General features: G+C 42.7%; 1 protein-coding gene across 1 annotated transcript in view; it reads right to left on the bottom strand.

Moving 5' to 3' along the window:
* The window catches only part of LOC143986780 (uncharacterized), a 133,716-nt gene that overhangs the window by 94,847 nt on the left and 16,067 nt on the right, over positions 1-22,802 (bottom strand). The window contains exons 8-11 of the mRNA XM_077485186.1: positions 17,474-17,658; positions 12,828-12,969; positions 10,498-10,673; positions 3,826-3,914 (exon numbers count right to left, since the gene is read on the bottom strand). Coding sequence (XP_077341312.1) covers positions 3,826-3,914; positions 10,498-10,673; positions 12,828-12,969; positions 17,474-17,658 — 592 coding nt within the window. The remainder of the gene's footprint in view (positions 1-3,825; positions 3,915-10,497; positions 10,674-12,827; positions 12,970-17,473; positions 17,659-22,802) is intronic.

The following is a 22,802-nucleotide window of genomic DNA, read 5'->3' as shown; positions in this document are numbered from 1 at the left end:
TATAAACAAAAGAAGAGCGACAATTTTGAAAAAAAAAACAATATATTTGACTTTTTACTATAATAAATATCCCAATTAAAAAAAAAAAATCCTCAGTTTAGGCCAATATGTATTCTACATATTTTTGGTAAAAAATTGCAATAAGCATATATTGATTGGTTTGCGCAAAAGTTATAGCGTCTACAAAATAGGGGATAGATTTATGCCATTTTTATTATTTTATTTTTATTACTAGTAATGGGGGCGATCTGTGATTTTTAGGGGTACTGCGATATTGCGGTGGGCAAATCAGACATTTTGACAAATTTTTGGGACCAGTGACATTTATACAGTGATCAGTGCTATAAAAATGCACTGATTACTGTATAAAACACTAGGGGTGATCAAGGGGTTAACTGTGTTCCCTAGGTGTGTTCTAACTGTGGGGGGGAATGGACTGACTAGGGGTGGAGACCGATCGGTGTTCATACTTATTATGAACACATGATCTGTCTCCTCTCCCCTGACAGAACCAGGATTTGTGTGTTCTCACTCTGTCACATGTGATCGCTGGTGTCCGGTGGTCATCGTGCCCTCCAGGCACTCGCACCGGCTCCTGGGACACGCAGGCATGCGCGTGCCTCCTACAACGTCTTAAAGAGCTGACATACAGCCTCGACAGCTCACCCATGGGAGCCAACCTGCCTCAGTATAACTGTGGCGGCTGGTCCGAAAGCTGTTAAAGCTTTTATTTTATTTTTATTAAAATGTTATAATTCCCTCCTCTGTGCAATGATTTTGCACAGGCCAGCCCCTATCTGCCTCTTGTGGGGTCCCCTCCAGTGTTCTCAGCTGCTCCTCTTCTCCGTGTGCCACCATAGGAAGCTGCTTTCTATGGTGGCACACATGCAGGTTCGCTCCCGAGACCAGCTGTCTATATCTATTGACACAGCCAGGCTAGCCCCCGCTTTGGATTTTATTGGCAGCAATGGATGCCAATGGTTTCTGCTATCAATTTGCCCAGTGGGGAGGGAGAGAGCCACTTCCCAGGTAAGTATAAAGAGGGCTGGGGAGGAGGGGATCCTTTATAACAGAGGATACAGTAGGGGGGAAATCTTAAGACTTTAGAACAACTTTAAAGCTGTATACTAAGGATCATATTATCAGATGATCATTTCGAAAGTGGTATTTTTCATACATTTTTCTGATCAGGTGTACTAGGCTTAACCCTATTAAAATTGTCCCCTCCCCCTCTAACACCTATGATTACTACCCTGTGTAATAAAGATATAAGATAAGATAAGATGTAACATTTAAAGCGGTTCTTCACCCTAAAGGGGAAGTTCCGCTAGTAATATCCCTCCCCCCCTCCGGTGCCACAATCGGCACCTTTCGGGGGGGAGGGGGGTGCAGTTACCTGGATAATCCAGGTAACTGCACCCACTTCCGGCCAGACCGCCGCAGACCCCCGCATCGCTCCGCCCCCCCCCGTTGTGTTCTGGGAAACACAGAGTTCCCAGAGACACAGCGGGGAACCAGCGCAGCGCGACTCGCGCATGCGCAGTAGGGAACCGGGCAGTGAAGCCCTCATGCTTCACTTCCTGATTCCCTGACAGAGGATGGCGGCGGTGGCTGCAGCGAGATGAGTGATCGCTCGTCATCTGCCGCCGACATCGCTGGAACCTGGGACAGGTAAGTGTGATATTATTAAAAGTCAGCAGCTGCAATATTAGTAGCTGCTGGCTTTTAATATTTTTTTTTTCAGGTGCAGCTCCTCTTTAAGAAAAATAAATATGTATGAGGTCTCTAAAATCCATACCAGACACATACCGAGCTTGCAGCCTGGCTGGCCATGAATGGATGTGGGGGAGGGGGGTGTCAAGTGTGCGCTCACCCCTGAATCCCCAATCAATATGGCTTCAACATGGAGGAGCGCTCTACTGGGGGGACCTCCCTGGTACAACAACTCACCAACATTTTAATGAGTGCAAGAGCCTCATCCCTACAACCCTTGCCTGGTGACTGTGGTGGTCTGGAGGTAGGGAATTATTGGAATTTGGAAGCCCCCTTTAATAAGGAACCCCCCCCCCCACATTGTAACTCACCAAAGTTATAACCTAAAAATAGACACCCAAACATTTGACAAGCCCTTTATTAAAATAATTAAAATCCTCCAAAATATCCCTCACTATAAATCCATCGTCTGTCTTGGTACCAGTCACCTGCTGGAAAAAAATAATACCTGATGATCCTACAGCTCCCAAGCTGTCCAAGATGGCCACTGCAATACCAAAAAGGCACTATTGTTATCTGAGTATCGGTAGCTATGTAGGATCTAAAATGAGGCTTGGTTTTTCCTTTTGGTTATTGCAGTGGCCATCTTGGATTTAAATGAAAGCTTGGTATGGTGGTGGGCATCTTTGACTCAGATCAAAGCTTGGTACTGCGGCCATCTTAGATTCAGTTTAAGGGCTCAAAATTTGCCAATTTCAGTTCATCCCAGGTACTGGGAGCATATATATTTAGCATAGTGACATGGTGTGAAGTCCTTGCCCTTTGAGGACGTAATTTTTTATGAAAAGGTATATGGTATTATCTAAGCCACCCTCCTACTCTCTTGCATGATTAACCCTCTTCTGGAGAAGAGACACTTGAGAGAGGATATGATTTCAATGTACAAATACTGTACTGGTGACATCACAATTGGGATAAAACTTTTCGGTGTAAGGGAATTTAATAAGACACCCTGCCATTCACTGAAATTCGAAGCAAAGTAGTTTAACCTTAAACTACGTAGAGGGTTCTCTACTGTAAGAGCGGCAAGGATGTGGAATTCCCTTCCACAGGCAGTGGTTTCAGTGGGGGGGGCATCAATAATTTAAAAAAACTATTAGATGAGCCCGATCCCTCCATAAAGAGTACCTGTCAGCACGTAATACTGTCACAAGGGATCTTTATATTTCTTGTAACAGCAATAAAAGTGATCCAATTATTATTATTTTTTTAAAGGGACAATGTAAAAAAAAAAAAAAATTTAATCGCCTTCATCCCCTCGTGCTCGCGCAGCAAAGAAAACACACGCGTAAGTCGCACCCGCATATCTAAAAGGTGTTAAAATCACACATGTGGGGTATTGCCGCAATTGTCGCATAATTCTAGCAAAAGTCCTCCTCTGTAACCTTAACTTGGTAACCGTTAAGTGCGTGAAGCCTCACGTTTGGGGATTGAGTTCTCTCCAGATATATGTTAGTGTCTGTAGGGGAATGAGCCTAGCTATTCAGAGGTTTTGTTTGGGAGGACGAGTTGTTTGGGTTCCCGGTGGGCGCTTTTCGTCAAGTCCTGAGTCAAAGGCCATGTTGGAATCCCCCCGACTACAATTTGGCCCTCGAGCAAGGGTCCCAGCTTCTGGAACATGTACTGAAATAATTTTGCCTGTCCTCAATTGGATGCATAGTAATATACAGTAGTAGAGCTGGTCATCTAGTACCCCCTTGAGCAGGGTGAATCTACCATCCTGGTCTTTAAATTCCACATGGCGTGTAAATTTTGAGTTGTGCGGAAAGAGTATTGCTATCCCCTTTGTTTTATCTTCCGCTGTAGCTAGTAAAAAAAGTAGGGTATTTAGGGTGGATGAACTTAAGGTTGTACGATCCTAGGAAGTGAATTTTCTGAAGCAGGATCACATCTATCTTTTGGTTGTGGTAATATTGAAACATTTTCCATCTTTTGACCTGAGAATTCAGGCCCTGTGAGTTGTGGGACACTATTCATAAAGGGGGAGGTGGTTTGTCAACCTCAGCCATGGAGCAGATAGGGAGGGAGCACAATCGACATATAGTCACTTACCTGCGGGTCTTGTGAAAGTTGGATGAGTTTCTGGGGTGCTTAGGATTCAGATCAGTAGGATGCAGAAGTGACAGTTTCCAGCAGGACATCTAGAGGAAAGAAAAGTATGAGCAAGAAAGAGAGTAGAGGGAATCACAGAGCATTGAAAAGGAGACATCAAGGAGACAGCTATCTCCGCACATTCTTAAAGTCTTCTTCTACTAAAGAAGAAGCACTTCTGTCCAGGGGAGAGTGGAAATCCATGTCTCCTGGTAAGGACTAGGCACAAGAAAGCTGCTCCGACTGCAGCGCCCTTGTATTATAACAAACATTAAAGAGTAGAACCGAACAATAGTGGTGTATATATTAACAACACAGTCACTAAAATGCAAACATAACAGCCCTCTGAAGGGCATAACCTGTTTGGACTAGTCTGGGGTCCTAAGAAATAAAGTGTGGAGAATCTAGATAGTGGGTGGGGATAAAAGGAATAGTGGATGGAGAGTGGGGTGAACGTGGTGGTCAGATAAACCATCAGGATAGTCCCAAGTATAACCTGGGTATCCCTGATAGCCAAAATTATGGGTCAGGCCTATCTTGTTAGCCATCCTTTCCCTCCCTCCTTCCTCCTTCTGGAAAGTAACCTGAGGGGGCAATATTTTCAGTGATGGATTGTTATGGCCTTGTAAGCTGAAACTAGGGTTACACCTTTTCTTTTGCCTCAAATAGTTTCCATTGGGCAGCCAGTCCTGCCTAAAGAGGTCTGAATTAACCCTAAAACAGTGGCTGTAGCTGCCTAACCTAAGAAACCCTCTCCCAGGGAATTTACAACTTACATAACACAGTAACAATGAAGCCTCAGATTAAGTATAATATTCAAAATTGTCCGCAATATGTAAAGAGAGGGGTAACAAAACTCCCCCCCCCCCCCAATGAGGGTAAAAAACTGAGAAAAAAAGTGGGGGAGATACAAGGGCTCCAAAGAGACCATGCTGGAGTCATTCAATATATGAAGGGTCCAGAAAATGAGTGTGCTCATCAGACCAAAATATTCACAGAAGGATCCAGCCTTTTCAGATAGGCACTGAGTCTTTAGACCTCTTTGGTTTAGGTTTCTGCCATACGGAGTGAGGCATTTGTGGTTTAGAGGCTCCTGTGGCAGATCCTGGAGGTGGAGAAGCCGGCATCTGAGTCCCAGGTGGAGGAGGAGTTTTTCTTCCTTCTGAAGTTTGGAGAAGGTGTACGATTTGTTCTTGAATGAAAATTTAAGATTGTATGGGAACAGCCACCAATATTTAATGTCCTTTTGAAAAAGAACTGAGAGGAGGGGTTTGAGTGATCGCCTTTTTTTAATTGTAGATGGATATAAGCCAGCAAAGACTTGGAGAGGGTGATCCCGGATCTTGAGTTGTGCGGCCGAGCAGGCCCACTGCATGACGCATAATAGTGGGGTTTTACCACAATGTCTTCTCTCGGAAGACCATCAGAGCGGGGGGGCCCCAGAGCTCTATGCGGCCTGTCAGTTCCAATCTGCAAGAGGGAATATCTGGAATGAGGACCCGAAGGAGAGAACGAACTGCTGCATTCATATCTGTGACAGTTTCAGGAAGGCCCCTAATTCCTGAAGTTATATCTGTGAGATCTATTCTCAGGGTCATCTATCTTGGATATGGCTGACTTGAACTGGTCTTGAAGATCCTGCATTCAGTCCTTGTTTTGGTTGGTTCTGGTGATTGCTGCGTCCAGGTGCGATTTAATAATTTCTATGAGGGATCTTAAGTTCTGGAATTCTACCTTAATGTCCCTGTAATTAAAGCTGCGGTTTGGGACAGGCCGATGCTGAGCATGTCTAAAAATCTGGAGAACATCTGCTATATTAGTGGGAAGGTCAGGTTGGAGGGCCTGGTGATTCTCCCTCATCTGAGGGAGAATGGAGATTTCTTCCATAAGGGATAGGAGAAAATCCTCCAAAGTGTGTCCTATCAGGGATTCTGTGGAAGCCAGTGAGGCAGCCCCTGCATGATGGATACTCACAGATGCCCCTGGGACATAGCTGAGGAGCAGGGAGTCCAAAGCTGTGCTGTGTGCAGATAAACCCTGTGTATCCTGTGCATGAGGCAGGCTTGCTGCTGCCATCTTGGATTCCTGAGGAGCGGTTCTAGCTCGGGAAATCTGTGTATCTAGGGACCTGCGGACAGATCCCGCTGACATGGCGTGATGCTGTGACTTGTTGTTCCTCCACGGCCATTAGTGGAGCAGGTGTTGAGGCGTGTTGTATGCCTGTATGGGCGCTAGGCAGTCGGAGCAGTGTGGAGCTCCCGGGCTATGGGACCATTTTAGGAGCCTCAGGCCGTCTTTATTTCTAGACCAAACTCCCAGGCAATCCTCTCATATTATGAGGATGAGGAATGGGAATTGTGTGGAATTGTCTGGGGGAAGGATGGAGAGATTATACCTGCGGCTGAGAGGAGAGCTGTCTGCTTCTTTAGGCGTCCTCTGAAATAGTGGGGATGTAGGCAGGAGTGGTGCAGTGCTGCCAGAATGGAGGATGGTGGGTATGCGTCCCTCTGAGCCTGAGGATGGCGCCGGGATCGGCCGGAATGGTGGCGGGCCGCAGATTAGGCCGGAGGCTACGATGTGCACTAAATTGGCAAAATAGTGGTATGGACTAGAGCAGGGGGCGAAGTCCAACAGATAGATGGGGTCCAAGCCAATTCCAGGCTTTTTAAGGCATGACATGTTGGGCATCTATTTACTCAGCATAACATGCTCTTTCACATTTTGCAAAAAAAGATTGGGCTCACTTTACTGGTTAGTTTATTTTTATTTTTTTCATTCAAAGTGTCTTTATTCACAAAAAACTGCATTTGAAAGACCGCTGCGCGAATACCGTGTGATATAAAATATAAAATATTGCAACGATTGCCATTTTATTCCCTAGGTTCTCTTCCTCTATTCAGTCCTCTCTCCAGTCCTCTCTTCAGTCCTCTACCACCAAAAGAAAGCTCTATTTGTGGGGAAAAAAATATGTCAATTTTGTTTGAGTGCAGCGGCGCATGACCGCACAATTGTCAGTTAAAGCGATGCAGTGCCTAATCGATAAAAATGGCTTGGTCATTCAGCAGCCAAATCTTCCGGGGCTGAAGGGGTTAACATGGTTTCCTATGGATGTAGTTCACATCTGGTGCATTTTATGGAAAGGGCCAGAGATTTTTTTGTTTTTGTTTTTTGGTTCCATGGATTTCAATGGAGCAAAAATGTGTATTGAAAAATGCAAAATGCATCTGGAATATGCAAACTGCTACCTGCATAGTTGTAAACCAGGCCTCACTCCATCCAAAAATTATATAGAAGTTTTGGCTTTAGATGTACTTTAAAACCTTTACAAGGAGACTTGAAATAGCTAAAATAGTTTATTGCAATCCAACTTGTAATGCAGGTCTTTTTAGTATCTTCCCAAGCAAGTTTAAATTCACTAGTGCCCGTTTCTTTTTTTAAACTGGCAAACATAAAAGTTATAATGACACGTTCAAAATTGCATTTGGTATTTTTCTCACCATCTACCTGTAGAATTAACCGGTTAAACCATGTGAAGAAGCGACAGTACAGCATAAATTCATCATAGTACACAAGAGAAAGGGTGTGGATGGGAGTAAAGGTGATACTATGATTGCAGCTAATAAAATAATGGGAGGGTGTCCTGGAATGTCTATCTATTACTATGTAATAGGAAAAGAAAAATAGAACCACCAGAAAAAACCATAACATAATGCCAATTCCCCTACAAACTTGGACAATTTGTAACTGGGAACCCCCCCGTACAGTGGGACTTTATGGAAAATTCTTAAAGACATAAATTGTATAAACTATAAAAGGTAATTACATACAAAGATATAAAATTGGTGCATATATCACCATTTTAAGACCACATATAAAAACAGCACAGTGAGTGATGACCAGTGTAGCAGTCGATGCTGCAATGCCACTCTCTTCTCAGTAAGCTCGGGCTCATCACTCACTCTGCAAGCCCAAGCCACACAGCTAGTTCAATGACGTCATCATGGCCTGATGACATCAGCATTCTGTTACTGCACTTGGAGGCTTATCTCTGCAGTGCCTACACTGGGGTCTCCTAGCTCAATCTGTGTGTGGACTAAGTACCTATACTGTGAGGGTTATTTACTAAAGGCAAATCCACTTTGCACTGCAAGTGCACTTGGAAGTAAAGTCGCTGTAGATCCGAGGGGGACATTCAAGGAAAATAAAAAACAGCATTTTAGCTTGCACATGATTGGATGATAAAAAACAGTACTTTAGCTTGCACATGATTGGATGAGCTTCCACTCATTTCAGATCTACCCCTTAAATTTAGAGCGACTGCACTTCCAAGTGCACTTGCAGTGCAAAGTGGATTTGCCTTTCGTAAAAAAAACCCTGTGTGTTCACAATACAGATGAGTGGATATATACATTTATTTGCATGTTTTAGCTCACATTCCAATAGGGCTTTTCATTTGTCCCCAAACCATATATTTCTCCTCCCTACTCCCTAGTGCACTTTATATACTATCTACTATCTACTATTATCCTCTCACATTTTTGACAAACATTTCACTGTCCCTTCTGCCCCCCAGTCCATACCAGTGGGTACTCCATGTATACTCACATGCATACTAATTTATTGCATCAAGCATATTTGCACTTGCAGGGTCTTTTGACACATACACTCTTTTACTATTTTATAGCTGCCATACATTATGGACAAGGTGAGACTTCTAGGGACACTCGCACGCACCAAAGCCATTTCGGTCCTCCGGGTGCTCCCCTGTTGGGACTACCTCTTGCTCCGCCTTCTCAGCTCCCGACCTGGATGTCTGTTGCTGCCCATGCCTATGGAGTCAGTGATTGATGACCTGTCCCAGCCCATTGGCGAGTATGGGGTCTTGTACTCAGCCCCCTCTGACCATTCGGTAATCTCAAGTGTGGCTCTGGGTTAATTTTCGGCACCAAAAGAGGTAACCCGGAGCCACACTCGAGATTGCATCGCAGCATCCATGCACCGGTTACTTACCTTGTTCCCAGCATCCTGCGAAGTGTATATATATATATATATATATATATATATATATATATATATATATATATATATATATTATATTTATTTTCATTATTATTATTTTGCATTATTATTTTTAGGTCTTAGCGCGGTTTTACCCCCTTACTTTGAGTTTTGTCCACCCGCTGTGTTCTCCTCCAAATCCTCCGCCCTATGCATTACTGTTCTGGGCTCCGTTCCCTGTGAGCTTTGCAATGCAGGGGGGCGGAGCCCAGCGGTAAATTCAAAAAGTTAATAATACAGAACACACAATACACTGTAATATGAAAGATTATATTACCGTATCAAATCATTCCACATTCCTTTTGTCCCTAGTGCTTTGTCCTGTGCCCTGCATGCAGTTTTATACTATATATATAATGTTCCTTCTGCCTGGAAACTTGAGAATGTCCATTACATCCACAAAGTGTCCCTTTATGTCAAAAGTGGTTTTAGACCAGTTAGAAAACAGCGATAGTAAATTAGAACACTTGCAGAATTGTGCGATAGTAATTTGTGGTGAAATTTGTCATCAGACACTGAAAGTGACGACAGCGACAATTCTGCAACTGAGCAAATTTCAGTGTTTTTGATTTGATTACATTATTGAATAAGATTTATTATTATTATATAATTATTTATAGTTATAAATTATAATTGATGATTTTGTGTTTCAAACTTTATCATACCCGGGATGTCTACTGGACTCTTGTTTGGACAGATTTAAGTGTGTTATTCCTAAGAATTACAGGCCTTCAATATAAAACAACAAATTTCCATGCAAAACATTGTACCGCTTTGAGATCCAAACATCAGACGCAATCATACCGCCAGGGAGGTTAAAGTAGTTATCTATGTGGGAAAATTTTATACTGGACCAAGTTACTGAAATATTAGACTGCGTAAAGATTGATACGAGGGCATACTTTTTTGTCTGGATTTCCCTTTAATAACAAGAAACAGGTTTTACAATGTATTAAAGTAATTACAAATCTGTACAATGGTAAATACTTAATATAATTTACATGTAATAATAAGTAACAAAGAGCATATGTACAACACATTTATCCTACATGCTGTATTCTAGTAGACAAAAAATTACTTTCTACAACTTGACATAACGAGAAAATTAAAATGATCTTCTTATACTATGGTATATGCTATGTATTTTAATGTACAATCCTTCTCACTCTGTCTCTTCAATTGACTGGCATTTGAAGAACGCAGTTGGGCACACAGAAGAAAAGTGTCTACATCCCTGGGTGTAGGGATCATTCCCCCAGGCAGATCTGCTGGCGGCTGAGATAACGCTTCATGTATAAAAGTGAGGGGTATTTTTAATACGATTTTGCATACTTGAGGCTGTTGCAGATGCATTTGAATAAAACATAGTCCACAGAACATCACGATGAGCAGGATTGAGTCTGCAATTACTTTTTCCAGATATCCAAGTAATGAATGTAATTTACTGAGCACATTTTCAGTTCTCTGAGCAAATGTGGATTTTCATTTCACATTTTTTACAAATTGAAAGTTTATTGTTTTTTGTTTTTTTTTGTATGTGGGTCAACTATAATTGTCTGGCTTGGCTTTGTCCTAGCTGCGAGGTAAAGCACAGATCTTATGTGGTAAGGGGGCATTGGTGAACCCCAGTGCAGGCGTCAGGTCCAACTTAGCACCAGGAGGGGCCCGGAAGGTGAAGTTTTGCAGTAGTGTTGTAAAAAACAGGAACAACTCCATCTTCGCCAAGTTTTCTCCAGCACAGCTTCTCTTACCTGGTGAAGGAAGGAAACATTAGTTCAGTGCTAATTTATGTGAATACTGTTAAAGTGAAAGCTGCCAGTGTGATACATCTGTGTGAAATGACATGAGTTATACTGATCTCCAGTTCTCAAAACTGAGCCAATCCTGATTCATGCAATGCAGCAGAGATCACTGATGGAAGCTCCACTGATCTCCTCCCAACTTCTGTCCTGAATACGCCTCCAGGCTTAGGAGAAAGGTGAACCCAGGGACCAGTGGTGATGGGGATGAGGGAGGGGAAATGTGTTATTATGTGGCAGTAGCTAGAAGCTATTTAGTTGGCTTTACAGCTGACCAAATCACTTATAGAGCAGAGAAGGCCGTCAAATCTGAGAACAAGTCCATGGCAGATTACATCTGTAAGGCTATTTACAACCTTTTACTGTCCTGCCATAAAAGTTACAGTGATAAATGTAAAAGAGTTAAAAGGATAGGAATATTAGAACCAGAGCACTTAATGTGGAAGTAAACCCATCGATTTAAACAGTTAAAAAAGAAGGCATGTCGGGAATGCTAACTGCACATTGGCTGTGCTCTCAGCCAAACTATCAAACCATCCAATGGCTGGTGTCATAACGAATCACATGTGCAGCACCATAGCAGTTGAAGATTAAACAGAGGCAAAGATGGCAGCTTCCTTGGCTGAAAACGATAGGGGAGTTTACTTCCACTTTAAATCGGTTGTATACCACTGGGCGTTTTTTTTTTGTTTGTTTGTTTTTCCCCTGCAAGGTAAAGTCTTAAAATTAAGCTGTTCCAGCGCCACAATGTCAACGCTGCAATGGCTCCCATCTTCACTCGTCTTGGTTCCGGGTGTGTGCAGGAGCCGCCGTTCACGTTACAGGGCTCTAAAGGAATGGCACGGGTGGCCGTTCCTTAAGAACGCATACACCACTGATGTCACTGGCTGCATGTAATGTAAATATCACCTGAACGGTGCATGTTTAGGAGGTATTTACACTGCGTATAGGTAAGCCCTATTATAGGCTTACCTATAGGTAAAAGTCAGTAAAGGAAGTTTACTTAACCACTTAATTAAACTTCAATACAGGGTACTTCCCCCCTTCCTGCCCAAGCCAATTTTCAGCTTTCAGTGCTGTCGCACTTTGAATGACAATTGCGCGGTCTTGCTACACTGTACCCAAACAACATTTTTAGCATTTTGTTCCCACCAATAGAGCTTTCTTTTGGTGGTATTTGATCACCTCTGGGGTTTTTATTTTTTACTGAACAAATAAAAAAGCCTGAAAATTTTGAAAAAAAAGTTTCTTTGTTTCTGTTGTAACATTTTGTAAATAAGTAAGTTTTCTACTTTACTGATGGGCACTGATGAGGTGGCACCAATGAGGTGGCACTGATGGTCACTGATAGGCGGCACTTATGGGCACTCATAGGTGGCACTGATATGCAGCACTGATGAGCACTCATAGGCAGCATGGGTGGGCACTCAGAGGTGCCACTGGGCACTGAAAGGCTGCAATGATGGGTACTTATAGGTGGCACTGATGGGCACGGATGGACACTGATGGACACTGGTGGACACTGATAGATTGGCATCATTGATATGGAGGCACTGGCAGGCATTGCTGATGGGCACTAATTGGCATCATATGTGGGCACTGATTGGCATCCCTGGTGGCCATGGGTGGCATAACTGGTGGTCATAAGTGGTGGGCATCCCTGGTAGCCATGGATGGTATCACTGGTGGTCCTAGGTGAGCATCCTCGGGAGGGGCTGCATTGATAATCAGCGCAGAACCTGTCTGTCAGATGAGAATGTGGAAGACAGATGGTAGGGAAGGCTTTCACCCCTGTTCAGGGTTGGTAGTCCAATTCTCACATAGATAGCCTCTTTCAAGCTGTTCTCTGTCTCTGTGATTGGATTAAGGTGATGAAGGTACTATCTGCATGGACATAAATTCTGGGGTAGGTTCATGACACATAAGAGAAGTGGCTTGAATAAGTTACAAAATGGTCCAGTTGAATGTGACCATTATTTGCTACCTTATAGGGATACGTTTTTATCACACTGGGAATGTCCTGAAATCTCTGGTCTTCATGAATGTATCGTACTGTTTACTGACATGACATAACATTATCAAGCACCTTATCCCAAAGTACATTACCTAGTGAGAAAGGTATAAAGGCCTCGTTCTTCTTTAAATTTCCTTCTGAATCGAGGAAATGTTCAGGATAAAACTCATCCGGTTTTGCAAAGTAAGCTTTGTCTCTTAGGGCAGATGTCAGCAATGGGAGGACAGTGGTCCCCTGTGGAAAAAAAAACACAATAATATAATTTATAAGTTGTTTGTGCTTTAATATGTAGTGTAAGTGTGATGCAACATTTCTTATGGAAAACCATTTTAGGTGTTTTTTATATTTTGGGTGGAGTATGGAATGGGTACATTTCTCTTTCATTTTTGTCCTGTTCTTTTGGGAAAATTTTCTTCCCATTTTCTTCCCATTCCCATTTTCTTTCCATTCCCATTCCCATTCTCCAGAGCAGGAAAGGATTGACAAACTTCCCAACAAGACAAAAAAAAAAAAAAGTTGAGGGAAAATAAACCCATTGGGGTCCTCTAAGACACTTGCCACTGTAATAAGTGGCCTCATGTGGATAATTACACTCTAATCCTTTCCATTACTCTTTTTCACCAAAACAATAGTCAACAAGTCAAATGTAGAGCATGAAACTCCACAGTGTACATAAATCACATTAACATTTTTATTAGTTTTAAAAACCCTATCCAATAGGGGGAAGCTAGTGACAGTGTGTTTAAAGGTCCTACTCTTTAAGGAAATGTGACAATAAACGTCTTTTGTTTGTTCCCTTTTGGTTTGTTAGAAAAAAAATACCATTTGCAGCAGGAGTGCTCAAACTTTTGAAGAGCGAAGGCCACTTAAGTGATTTGGTAACTGGTCATGAACCGCAATGAACTATGGGGTTTTCTGCCCCCCCAAACTGCAAATGTAAATGGGCCTTTGTTCTCCTGTGCCTCCTAAAATGCTGCTTTCACACTGATGTGCTGGTGTTTACTGGCACCGCACTTTGCCATAGCCATAGACTTCTATTACATCTTGCGGGTGTGGTGCACTTTCTGAAAGTGCATCAAAAATCCTGTATTTGGGAGTTTTTGTGCAGTTTTAGAAAGCACACCAAACCCGAAGGATATAATAGAAGTCTATAGCTCAGTGCAGCTAACACCCAGAAAAGCCTCTGCACCTGCAGGTCAAAGTCAAAGCAGCCTAATAACCCTTTTTTATAAGTGCTAATATGCCTATTGCATAAGTGCAGTGTATGTGATGTTTAATACACTGAACATTTCCTCTTCCAGCTTCTGCTGGCATTGCTTTTCAGGCTGCTAGAAAGATCCCAGGTGAAGTGCACATGATATTACTCTGCATGAGACAGGAACTAGCACTACAGAGTAGACATCAGCTCAGGGGCGGACTGACCATTGGGGCACTCGGGCACTGCCCGAGGGCCCCATGCCACTCAAAGTCAAAGCAGTCCCATCAGGGTTGCCAGCCTCAATAAAACCAGGGACAGTATGTGTCTGTGTGTGTGCGTGTGTATACTGTGTGGCCCCATAATCTCCTATTGCCGGGGGGCCCCATAATCTTCTATTGCCCGGGGGCCCCATAATCTTCTATTGCCCGGGGGCCCCATAATATTCTATTGCCTGAGGGCCCCATAATTTCCTATTGCCCGGGGGGCCCATAATCTTCTATTGCCTGGGGGCCCCATAATCTCCTATTGCCCGGGGGCCCCATGAGTTGTCAGTCCGCCCCTGCATCAGCTTATGCGGCTCCTGCTCGCTTCCTCCAATGTCAGTGCTGGCTCCATGCACTCTGATTCTCTGGGACGATGGGCCGGCAACCCATTAATCACGATCTGGGCTTGCTGACCCACCATCTCAGAGCTTAAGGTTGCAGGCCACATAAGAGGGCTCCACAGGCCACAGGTTGAGCACCCCTGATTTACAGTATTTTGTTATGTTGATTGATACCTTCATGTGTTTACCTTTGCTGATTGAGCACATTGATTACATTTTAGTTCTTGAGTTTGAATGTACATTAATTTCCTATTTGATTTTTGCTTTGAATTGCTTTTTCTTTTACTTAAATGGGTAACAACAAAGTACCTACGTTAAAAGACTGCTTTTTAGGAATAAGAGAGAACTATTGCAGGTCAAAGAACGTTCTAAGGCAGTGGTTCTCAACTCCTGTCCTCAGGACCCACTAACAGGCCAGGTTTACTTAACTGAAATACATCACAGGTGATATCATTTGCTGCTCAGTGATTGCAGTATTGTAGTCTGCATCTCCCCAATGTTCTGGCCTATTAGTGGGTCCTGAGGACAGGAGTTGCGAATAACTGTCCTAGAGGTAGCTGCACAGACAGTACCTGCAAGAGCCTCCAAAACTCTGCTCTTGGAATCAAGTTTTGGGCCTCTCTGACGGGTAATACTTTCTATCTGCTGGATATTTCTATTGGCCAGTGAATCATCCCATTATAGAGATATGTCAATAAGATAGTGTAGGGTCGGCAGGTTGAGACAACCTACCTGAAATAGCAAGTGGCATTTGGCTGTAAAACCTGGGTATAGAGGTTGCTGCAGATACTTATTTTAACAGTATAAAATATGACCTGCACAGAGAACTTATAATTATTGGTCTTTTAAAATTAAAAAATGTAAAAGCAGAGTTTGCATCATATTAGTATTGTAATGACAAAATCACCCTTTCAATCACAGTAACATGTTGAGTCTTAGTTTGGCTTTGTTGCTATTATTTAAACACATACTACGAATTTGCTGGGAAATTTATTTTTATAAACTTTAAAATAAAAAGCAAGAATTTAATCATAATGATAATAATTGGTAGGTGTTCAGTTTCTTTCTGTTTTATGTATTTTTTTAATGGCAGGTTCTCTATAATTGGGAGTCCCTCGTAAGTAAAAGCAAATACCTGCAGCTCCCCAGCCCTTGCGGTCACCTCCTTAGCTACCAGGTGCTGATGCCAGCAGGGGCACATCTGTGCCCCTAACAGTATCCATAGATCAAAGAAAAGAACCAGTAGCACATGACAAAAACCCTTTTAGTGAAAACGTTGTTCCAAATCAATTTACAGGAAACCCCCACCTGGGACTTCATGGGAAGCCTTTCTCCTAAAACTGAGCCTAATCATAGGGACATCATTTACATAATTTGTAGGTGTGACATTTTTCTTCAAGTATTTTTGCTTAAATGACAGATTATCTTTAAAGTGTTTGTAAACCCCATTCATGATATTTGAACTAAGCACATATATCTGTAGTGTTTACTTGTCTCTCTCCAAAGCTTGAAGTATAGTTTCTCTTTGGTGCTTTGTTCCTCTGTTATCAGCAAGAGTCACTCCTGACAAGTTCTTTGACACATGAGTTAACATGAGCTAAAAACTTGAGTTGGGGAGAGAGGGAGATAAGTACTGAGCTTGTCTATTCAGAATACAGCTCTGCATGATCTTCCGTTCCGCTGCCTATATGGAGGGGTAAAAGGGGTGGAAGGGGTGGAGGGTGAGTCTCTCCACCCAACCCTATGTACTGCTGGCAGATGAAGAAAGATTTTTAACACAATCTGCAGTTTTGAAAGGGTGTAGAAAGGAGAAGACAGCAGATATACATGTAAAGCTTGTGCAGGAGGATTTGCTTAATTGCTATGTATCATCTGAGACTATTTATTTTACTGGTGAGAGTTTACAACCACTTTAATTTAAGAGTTTCTTAGACCCAGTAATTGAAATGAACATGTGGCAGTCTGGAAGAAAGCTTCAGAACGTTGGTGCTGCTTGAGTGTTGGAGACTAGAAGATTCTTGGAAAAGGTCTTACAAAACAGATATTTGAGGTGGTCTTTGATGGAGAACCTTTGGGCTGTTGATTGATGGCACTGCTGTTTGTGGACCTTTTGTAAAAGTTACATATCATTTATCATCCTTCCACACCCAAAGCTTACAGCACTGTGCTGTCTGAAACAAAAAACACCAAATGGTACCTAATTAAATCAAACAAGCTCTGATACCTGATGTCAGTTTGACTTTCAGCCTATAAAAACCCTTTGTAACCCCTGACCCTTTCTGGTCATTGTCTTCTGGGACCTTGTTTTCTTAAAGTGTATGTAAATCTAAGAACAAAAAATCTAATACATTGTGGCATACTAGTCTCAAGATGTGGTGGGTGCATTCATGCAGACCACCCTGAATGACACCCACATGTGATGCTGAGCCTCTATGATTGAAATAACTGAAATCCAATAAATGAAAGGAACAGGCTAGGGGTAGTAAGGCTGGATAGGAGAGGACTAGATTATACTGGATGTCCTCTAGCCAAAAAATGAGGCAGGCTCTGTCAGACATACTGCAGTTTCTAATGCCCCATGTGCAACAAAATTCTTTGACCTGACTTGTTTGGCCATAATTTGGCAAACGATTTGTGTCTGTCTTAATCTTACATTCTCAGCTGATAGCGATCTTACACATTCCTCACACTGCCGTACTGATATCAAAACTATGCTTTTGAAATTGACCTGCTTACATGACCATGAACATCTGTCAGTCTACTTTGATTTTGGTCAATCTATGGTTTAGGATCTGCTTTATCCTACTAACTTGCTCTCCTGTTATGCTGCTGTGTACTTGCTGTCTCTTTGGAGGGGGTCTAAAAGAGGCCCACAACCCACGTTCCTGGACACCAGGTCCCATGCCTTTTCAGTACACACTGTATCTTACACTCACCTTTGGAATTTTGTACCCTCTAAATGTGACATCTTTAGCAGTTGCATGTGGGACATTCAGGGGTACAATATCAGCAAACCTCTGGATTTCGTGAATGACGGCATTGGTATACGGCATCTGCTTCCTGTGCTCAGTTTGGGGCTCAGTTGATCCGATCACTCTGTCAATTTCATTTTGAACTTTTTCTGAAAAAAGACACCATGAGCAAAATATACAATTAGCAATGAAGGCAACTCCATAAATTAAAGAAAAAATTATACTTCAGTAAAACAATATCACCATTTTATACTGTTACTGTTAACAATATTGTGCACCCAAAGAGCAAGTATATATGAAGCAGGAAACAAAGCATCTGGCTGAATATACTTGGCAAACAAATATGATATATCGATATCGATATAGATATATATATAGATATAGATATAGATATATTTATATAGATATATATATATATATATTTTTTTTTTTTTTTCCAATAATGATTAAAGTAAAAGTAAACTATGCAGGGCAAAGCAAAAGAATCTCTCAAATCTTTCTGGCTGAAATCTGTTAGCATTCCACAGCACCATGCCCACCGCCAAAGATATGTTAATACATGTCCTCTTCCTGAGAGCAAGCAGCCAACAGAGGTTAACCAAGAAGAGTCCCAGTCATATGAAGAGAAACATAAATTACACTAGATTAACATAGTGCACCATCATCCAAATTATATGGAATAAATAATGATAGCTTTTTTGCGATTCCTTTATATGTGTATTTGCATTTACATTCAACCTTTATTACCGTATATACTCGAGTATAGGCCGACCCGAATATAAGCCGAGGCCCCCAATTTACCCCCAAAAAACTGGAAAAAATTATTGACTCGTGTATAAGCCGAGGGTGAGACATGCCTGTCCATCCCTGTGTGTCCGTCCATCCCTGTGGGTCCATCCATCCCTGTGTGTGTGTCCATGCATCCGTGTGTGTGTGTGTGTGTGTCCATGCATCCGTGTGTGTGTGTGTGTGTGTGTGTGTGTCCATGCATCCGTGTGTGTGTGTGTGTGTGTGTGTGTGTGTGTGTCCGTGCAGCCTACCTGTGTCCAGCCTGCCTGTGTCCGTCCAGCCTGCGTCCCGTCCAGCCTGCGTCCCGTCCAGCCTGCGTCCCGTCCAGCCTGCGTCCCGTCCCGGCCCGTCCCGGCCCGGCCCGTCCCGTCCCGAGCCGAGCCTCCGTCCTTCAGCTCTTCGTCGGCGGCCATTCTAGGATTCAAAAGCCGCGCCTCCGTCGGTGATAGGCGGAACACTCAATTTCCCACTGACTGCTGTTCCGCCTATCGGATGTCCGTGATAGGCGGAACACTCAATTTCCCAGCAGCCTGTGTTCCGCCTATCACGGGCATCGTCTCATCCTCGTCCGTAGTACGAGGATGAGACGATGCCCGTGATAGGCGGAACACAGGCTGCTGGGAAATTCAGTGTTCCGCCTATCACAGGCGAAGGCGGAGCCGGAGGCGCGGCTTTTGAATTCTAGAATGGCCGCTGTCTGTCTGCTCGACACGCTGATCGAGCGGGCAGACAGCGATGACTCGAGTATAAGCCGAGGGGGGCACTTTCAGCCTCAAAAAAGAGGCTGAAAATCTCGGCTTATACTCGAGTATATACGGTATGTATTTTATAGATGTTTGTATTTCCTGAGGAAGCTGGAAAAGTGAAACTAGTCGAAATACTTCACTGCTTCTACTAGCCATTGATCTTGTATATGTGTTATGTCTAAGTTAATTCTCTAATAAATGTTTAAAAGATTTTTATTATGCTGTCTACCACGTTTGTATTACCTTTTGTGCACCACAATAGTCCGCCTGCTCTTTTTGTCTTTGATGTTATCTCTGGTTGGGGACCAGAGCTATAATTATTTATTCCATATGAATACTATGTCAGCTTTGAAATTGTGATCACATGCAGACTAGAGGCTTCACACAAAATAAAAACCTTTAGCCTGAAGAAGAACATAGCCACCTCTTTAAAAAGACATCTATTGGAACCCCAGTGTCACCCCACACCCTAATAATGCCTAATAATATCATATACCTCTTTTTTTCAGAAACTCTGTAGGATCTCCTCTAATTTAAGGCATCATTTGCTAAAGGTTTAATGCACTTGGGTGAGGAGTGAACACACTGGATTACTGCATGGTGTGCAGAGCATTTTCAGGAACACATCAGATTAATCCCCTTGTTTGTTGCAGGAAGAACAGTATTTTTGCGAGTTTTGTGAGTAGAATAATTTTATTTAGCAATATTTATATAAGACAACATGGAGCACTATGGTTTATCCTTCTCTCTGAGCTCTTGTTGTTTTGAGAAGATTGAATGTTGCAGTTGATGAGTAATAGATCCCCCCCCGACAAATGCACTTATAGACCATTTCTAGGTCTATGGAGGTGAGCGATATAGGCATACAGATTTAGGAGTGCACTTTGTGAACATTACCTCTTATGTGTTGGGAATCCTATTAACCACTTCAGCCCCAGAAGGATTAACCCCTGGGGCCATTTTTTGTGAAACGGCACTGCGTCTCTTTAACTGACAATTGCGTGGTCGTGAGATGCTGTAGCCAAATAAAATTGTCTTTTTTTCCCCACAGAGCTTTCTTTTGGTGGTATGTGATCACCTCTGTGTTTTTTTTATTATTTGCATTATAAACAAAAAAAGAGTGCCACTTTTGAAAAAAATACAATATTCTTTACTTTTTGCTATAACATATATCCCACTTTTTTTTGAAAAACAAATGTATTCCTCAGTTTAAGCTGATATATATTCTTCTACATATTCTTTGTAACAAAAAAATAAGTGTATATTGTGTTTGCCCAAAAGTTATGGCATTCTGTGATTTTTATTGAGAGTGGGACATTGCGGCAAACAGATCGGACACTTTTGACACTTTTTTGGGACCATTGACATTTATACAGTGATCAGAGCTATAAATTGCCACTGATTACTGTATAAATGTCACTGGCAGGGAAGGGGTTAACATTAGGGGGCGATCAAGGGGTTAAATGTGTTCCCTCATGTTCTAATTGTAGGGGGGATAGGACTGCCTGGGGGAGTAGACAGATCGTTGTTCCTATATACTAGGAACATACGATCTGTTTCCTCTCCCCTGCCAGAACGGGGATGTGTGTGTGTGTGTTTACACATTATCACGGGTGCCAGGTGGACATTATGGCTGCATCGGCTCCTCAGTAACTCAGTGGACGCATCTATATCTATATCCCTTAAAGCGGCCACTATACAGCTATGGCGATTCGCGCAGAGGAGCCATTCTGCCCCCATCAAACGACTGCGGGCGGTTGGCAAGAGGTTAAAGATAGAATTTGAAGTCTTTTTTTAATGTTAAGTTTTGGAAATAATATATAAATATTACCTTTTTTTGTATATTTAATTTTTGGGTAGTTTAAAGGATAAGTTCACCTTTTGGAACATGTTACATGTTCCACCTGTATTTAGAGCAGCTTCAGCCTCTCCTCTTCTCTCCCCTCCGTGCCACAGGAAGCGGGGGAACCTCTCACCATGCCCACTGTCATTATTTGAAAATAATGCAGCTTCACCCACATGGTCATTCATTCAGTTTCTCCTGTGAATACATGAACTAAATGTAGCAGCCATTACGCGTGACAGCTTGTAGTTCTGAAGGGAGGTTGCTGATGAGTGGACTGATACTTAATTCACAAGCCCTGCAGCTTGTAAACATTTCAACCCCTGATGCCCCCGTGACACTGATCACAAGTGCAATGCTTTCAAGGCGCCTTAGGGAAAAATAATAAATGCATATTTATTTTTTTCTGCAAAAATGTGCATTTATTATTTTTTTTATAGAAGGGGAGTCTATATTTTAGGGTATAGGTATTCATTGCATTAGTTTATTAGGAATGCACTGTTATTTTTATTTTTTTAATTTGGTGTACAATTCTTTGTAGTGCTTTATTTATGTTTATGGGGTAGACATAGTTGCGCACACAGTTTTTCTTGTAACATCCTTACACCCTGCTGAAGCCAATCAAGCACAAGCTTTGTTTGATCTGCTGCTTCACTGGCTAGAGCTTCCAGATTCATAATTTGAGTGGGAGATCCAAAAACAAAAGCTTGGTGATCTCCCACTGCTCTCCCTTTACATGCCTGACATGGAGGCCTGACGTAGGGTTGCCACCTTTTCTTCAAGCCAAACCCGAACACTTTAGTGGTCTGGGACACCTTTGGGTGCCCCAAGGAGAGTAGTAATGCGGTGCGCATAGCGTGCCGCAGAGAATGGTGGGTGTGGCCAGATTACTATTCCTTACATCATCACCCTGCCCCTCAGTGATGCCAAATCTGCCACCAGATGGCCACTACAGCTCTCGGACAGCAACAGATTTTCATGAGACTATCTTAGTTACTTGGGGAATCACAGTCTGGTATAAAAAATGTTGTCCGGTCCGGGTGAATCCCGTACAGCGGGCAACCATAGACCTTGGACACATGAAGTGCATGGAAGGTGGAGGTAGCATCACAATCCCATACATGTAGAAGTGATCAGGATGTTTTACAATCACCTGAGTCACTTCTACAAGGAAGCTAGGAAGGAGTGTATTAAAAAATGCAAGCAAAATCTCAGCTGCTATAGCCGCCATGAGTATGTTTATATATCATTACTGCATCTGCATATCTGGTTTGCAAAGACATTTAGTGCACACAAATTAGAATTATATCTTTTGTGGCTATTAACCACTTCCAGACCACCATCCACACATTTACTGCGGCAAGGTGGCCCTTAGATCACCTGTATGTCGCTTCGTGCAGTAGCCTCTGAAGGCACGCATGCGCGCTGATTGAACAGAAGGGGAGCCAATCAGCTGGTCCGGCCACCTGCGAGCATTCCCCAGTTCCCCTACGACTAAAGCTATTGCCAAAACGTGTCAGCTAATTTTTTGATTGTCACTCTGATGGACCAATAAACGACACTTCAAGAATTACAGTTTTGCCGGCTCTTCTTACTACCATTCCCCAGAGAGGCAGAGCGATGATCTGCAAACACAGCAAATTGCCGTTCTGACAGAGAGAACATAGAGATCTTGTGTTCCTGCTAAGCAGGAACACGGATCCTGTGTTTTCCTAGTCAGAGCATTCCCCACACAGTTAGTAAGCACCATCTAGGGACACACTTAACCCTTTGCTCGCCCCTGGTGTTAACCCCTTCCCTGTCAGTGTCAATTATACAGTGACAGTTCACATTTTTAGCACTGATTACTTTATTAGTGTCACTGGTCTCTAAAAAAGTGTCAAGAGTCTCAAGTGTTCGATTTGTCCACTGCAAT

Source organism: Lithobates pipiens, unplaced genomic scaffold (genome assembly GCF_037356315.1).
Source record: "Lithobates pipiens isolate NorthernLeopardFrog02 unplaced genomic scaffold, aLitPip1_a1.2 Scaffold_18, whole genome shotgun sequence".
In the NCBI taxonomy this organism is placed as follows: domain Eukaryota; kingdom Metazoa; phylum Chordata; class Amphibia; order Anura; family Ranidae; genus Lithobates; species Lithobates pipiens.
This window is presented reverse-complemented; position numbering and strand designations above follow the sequence as displayed.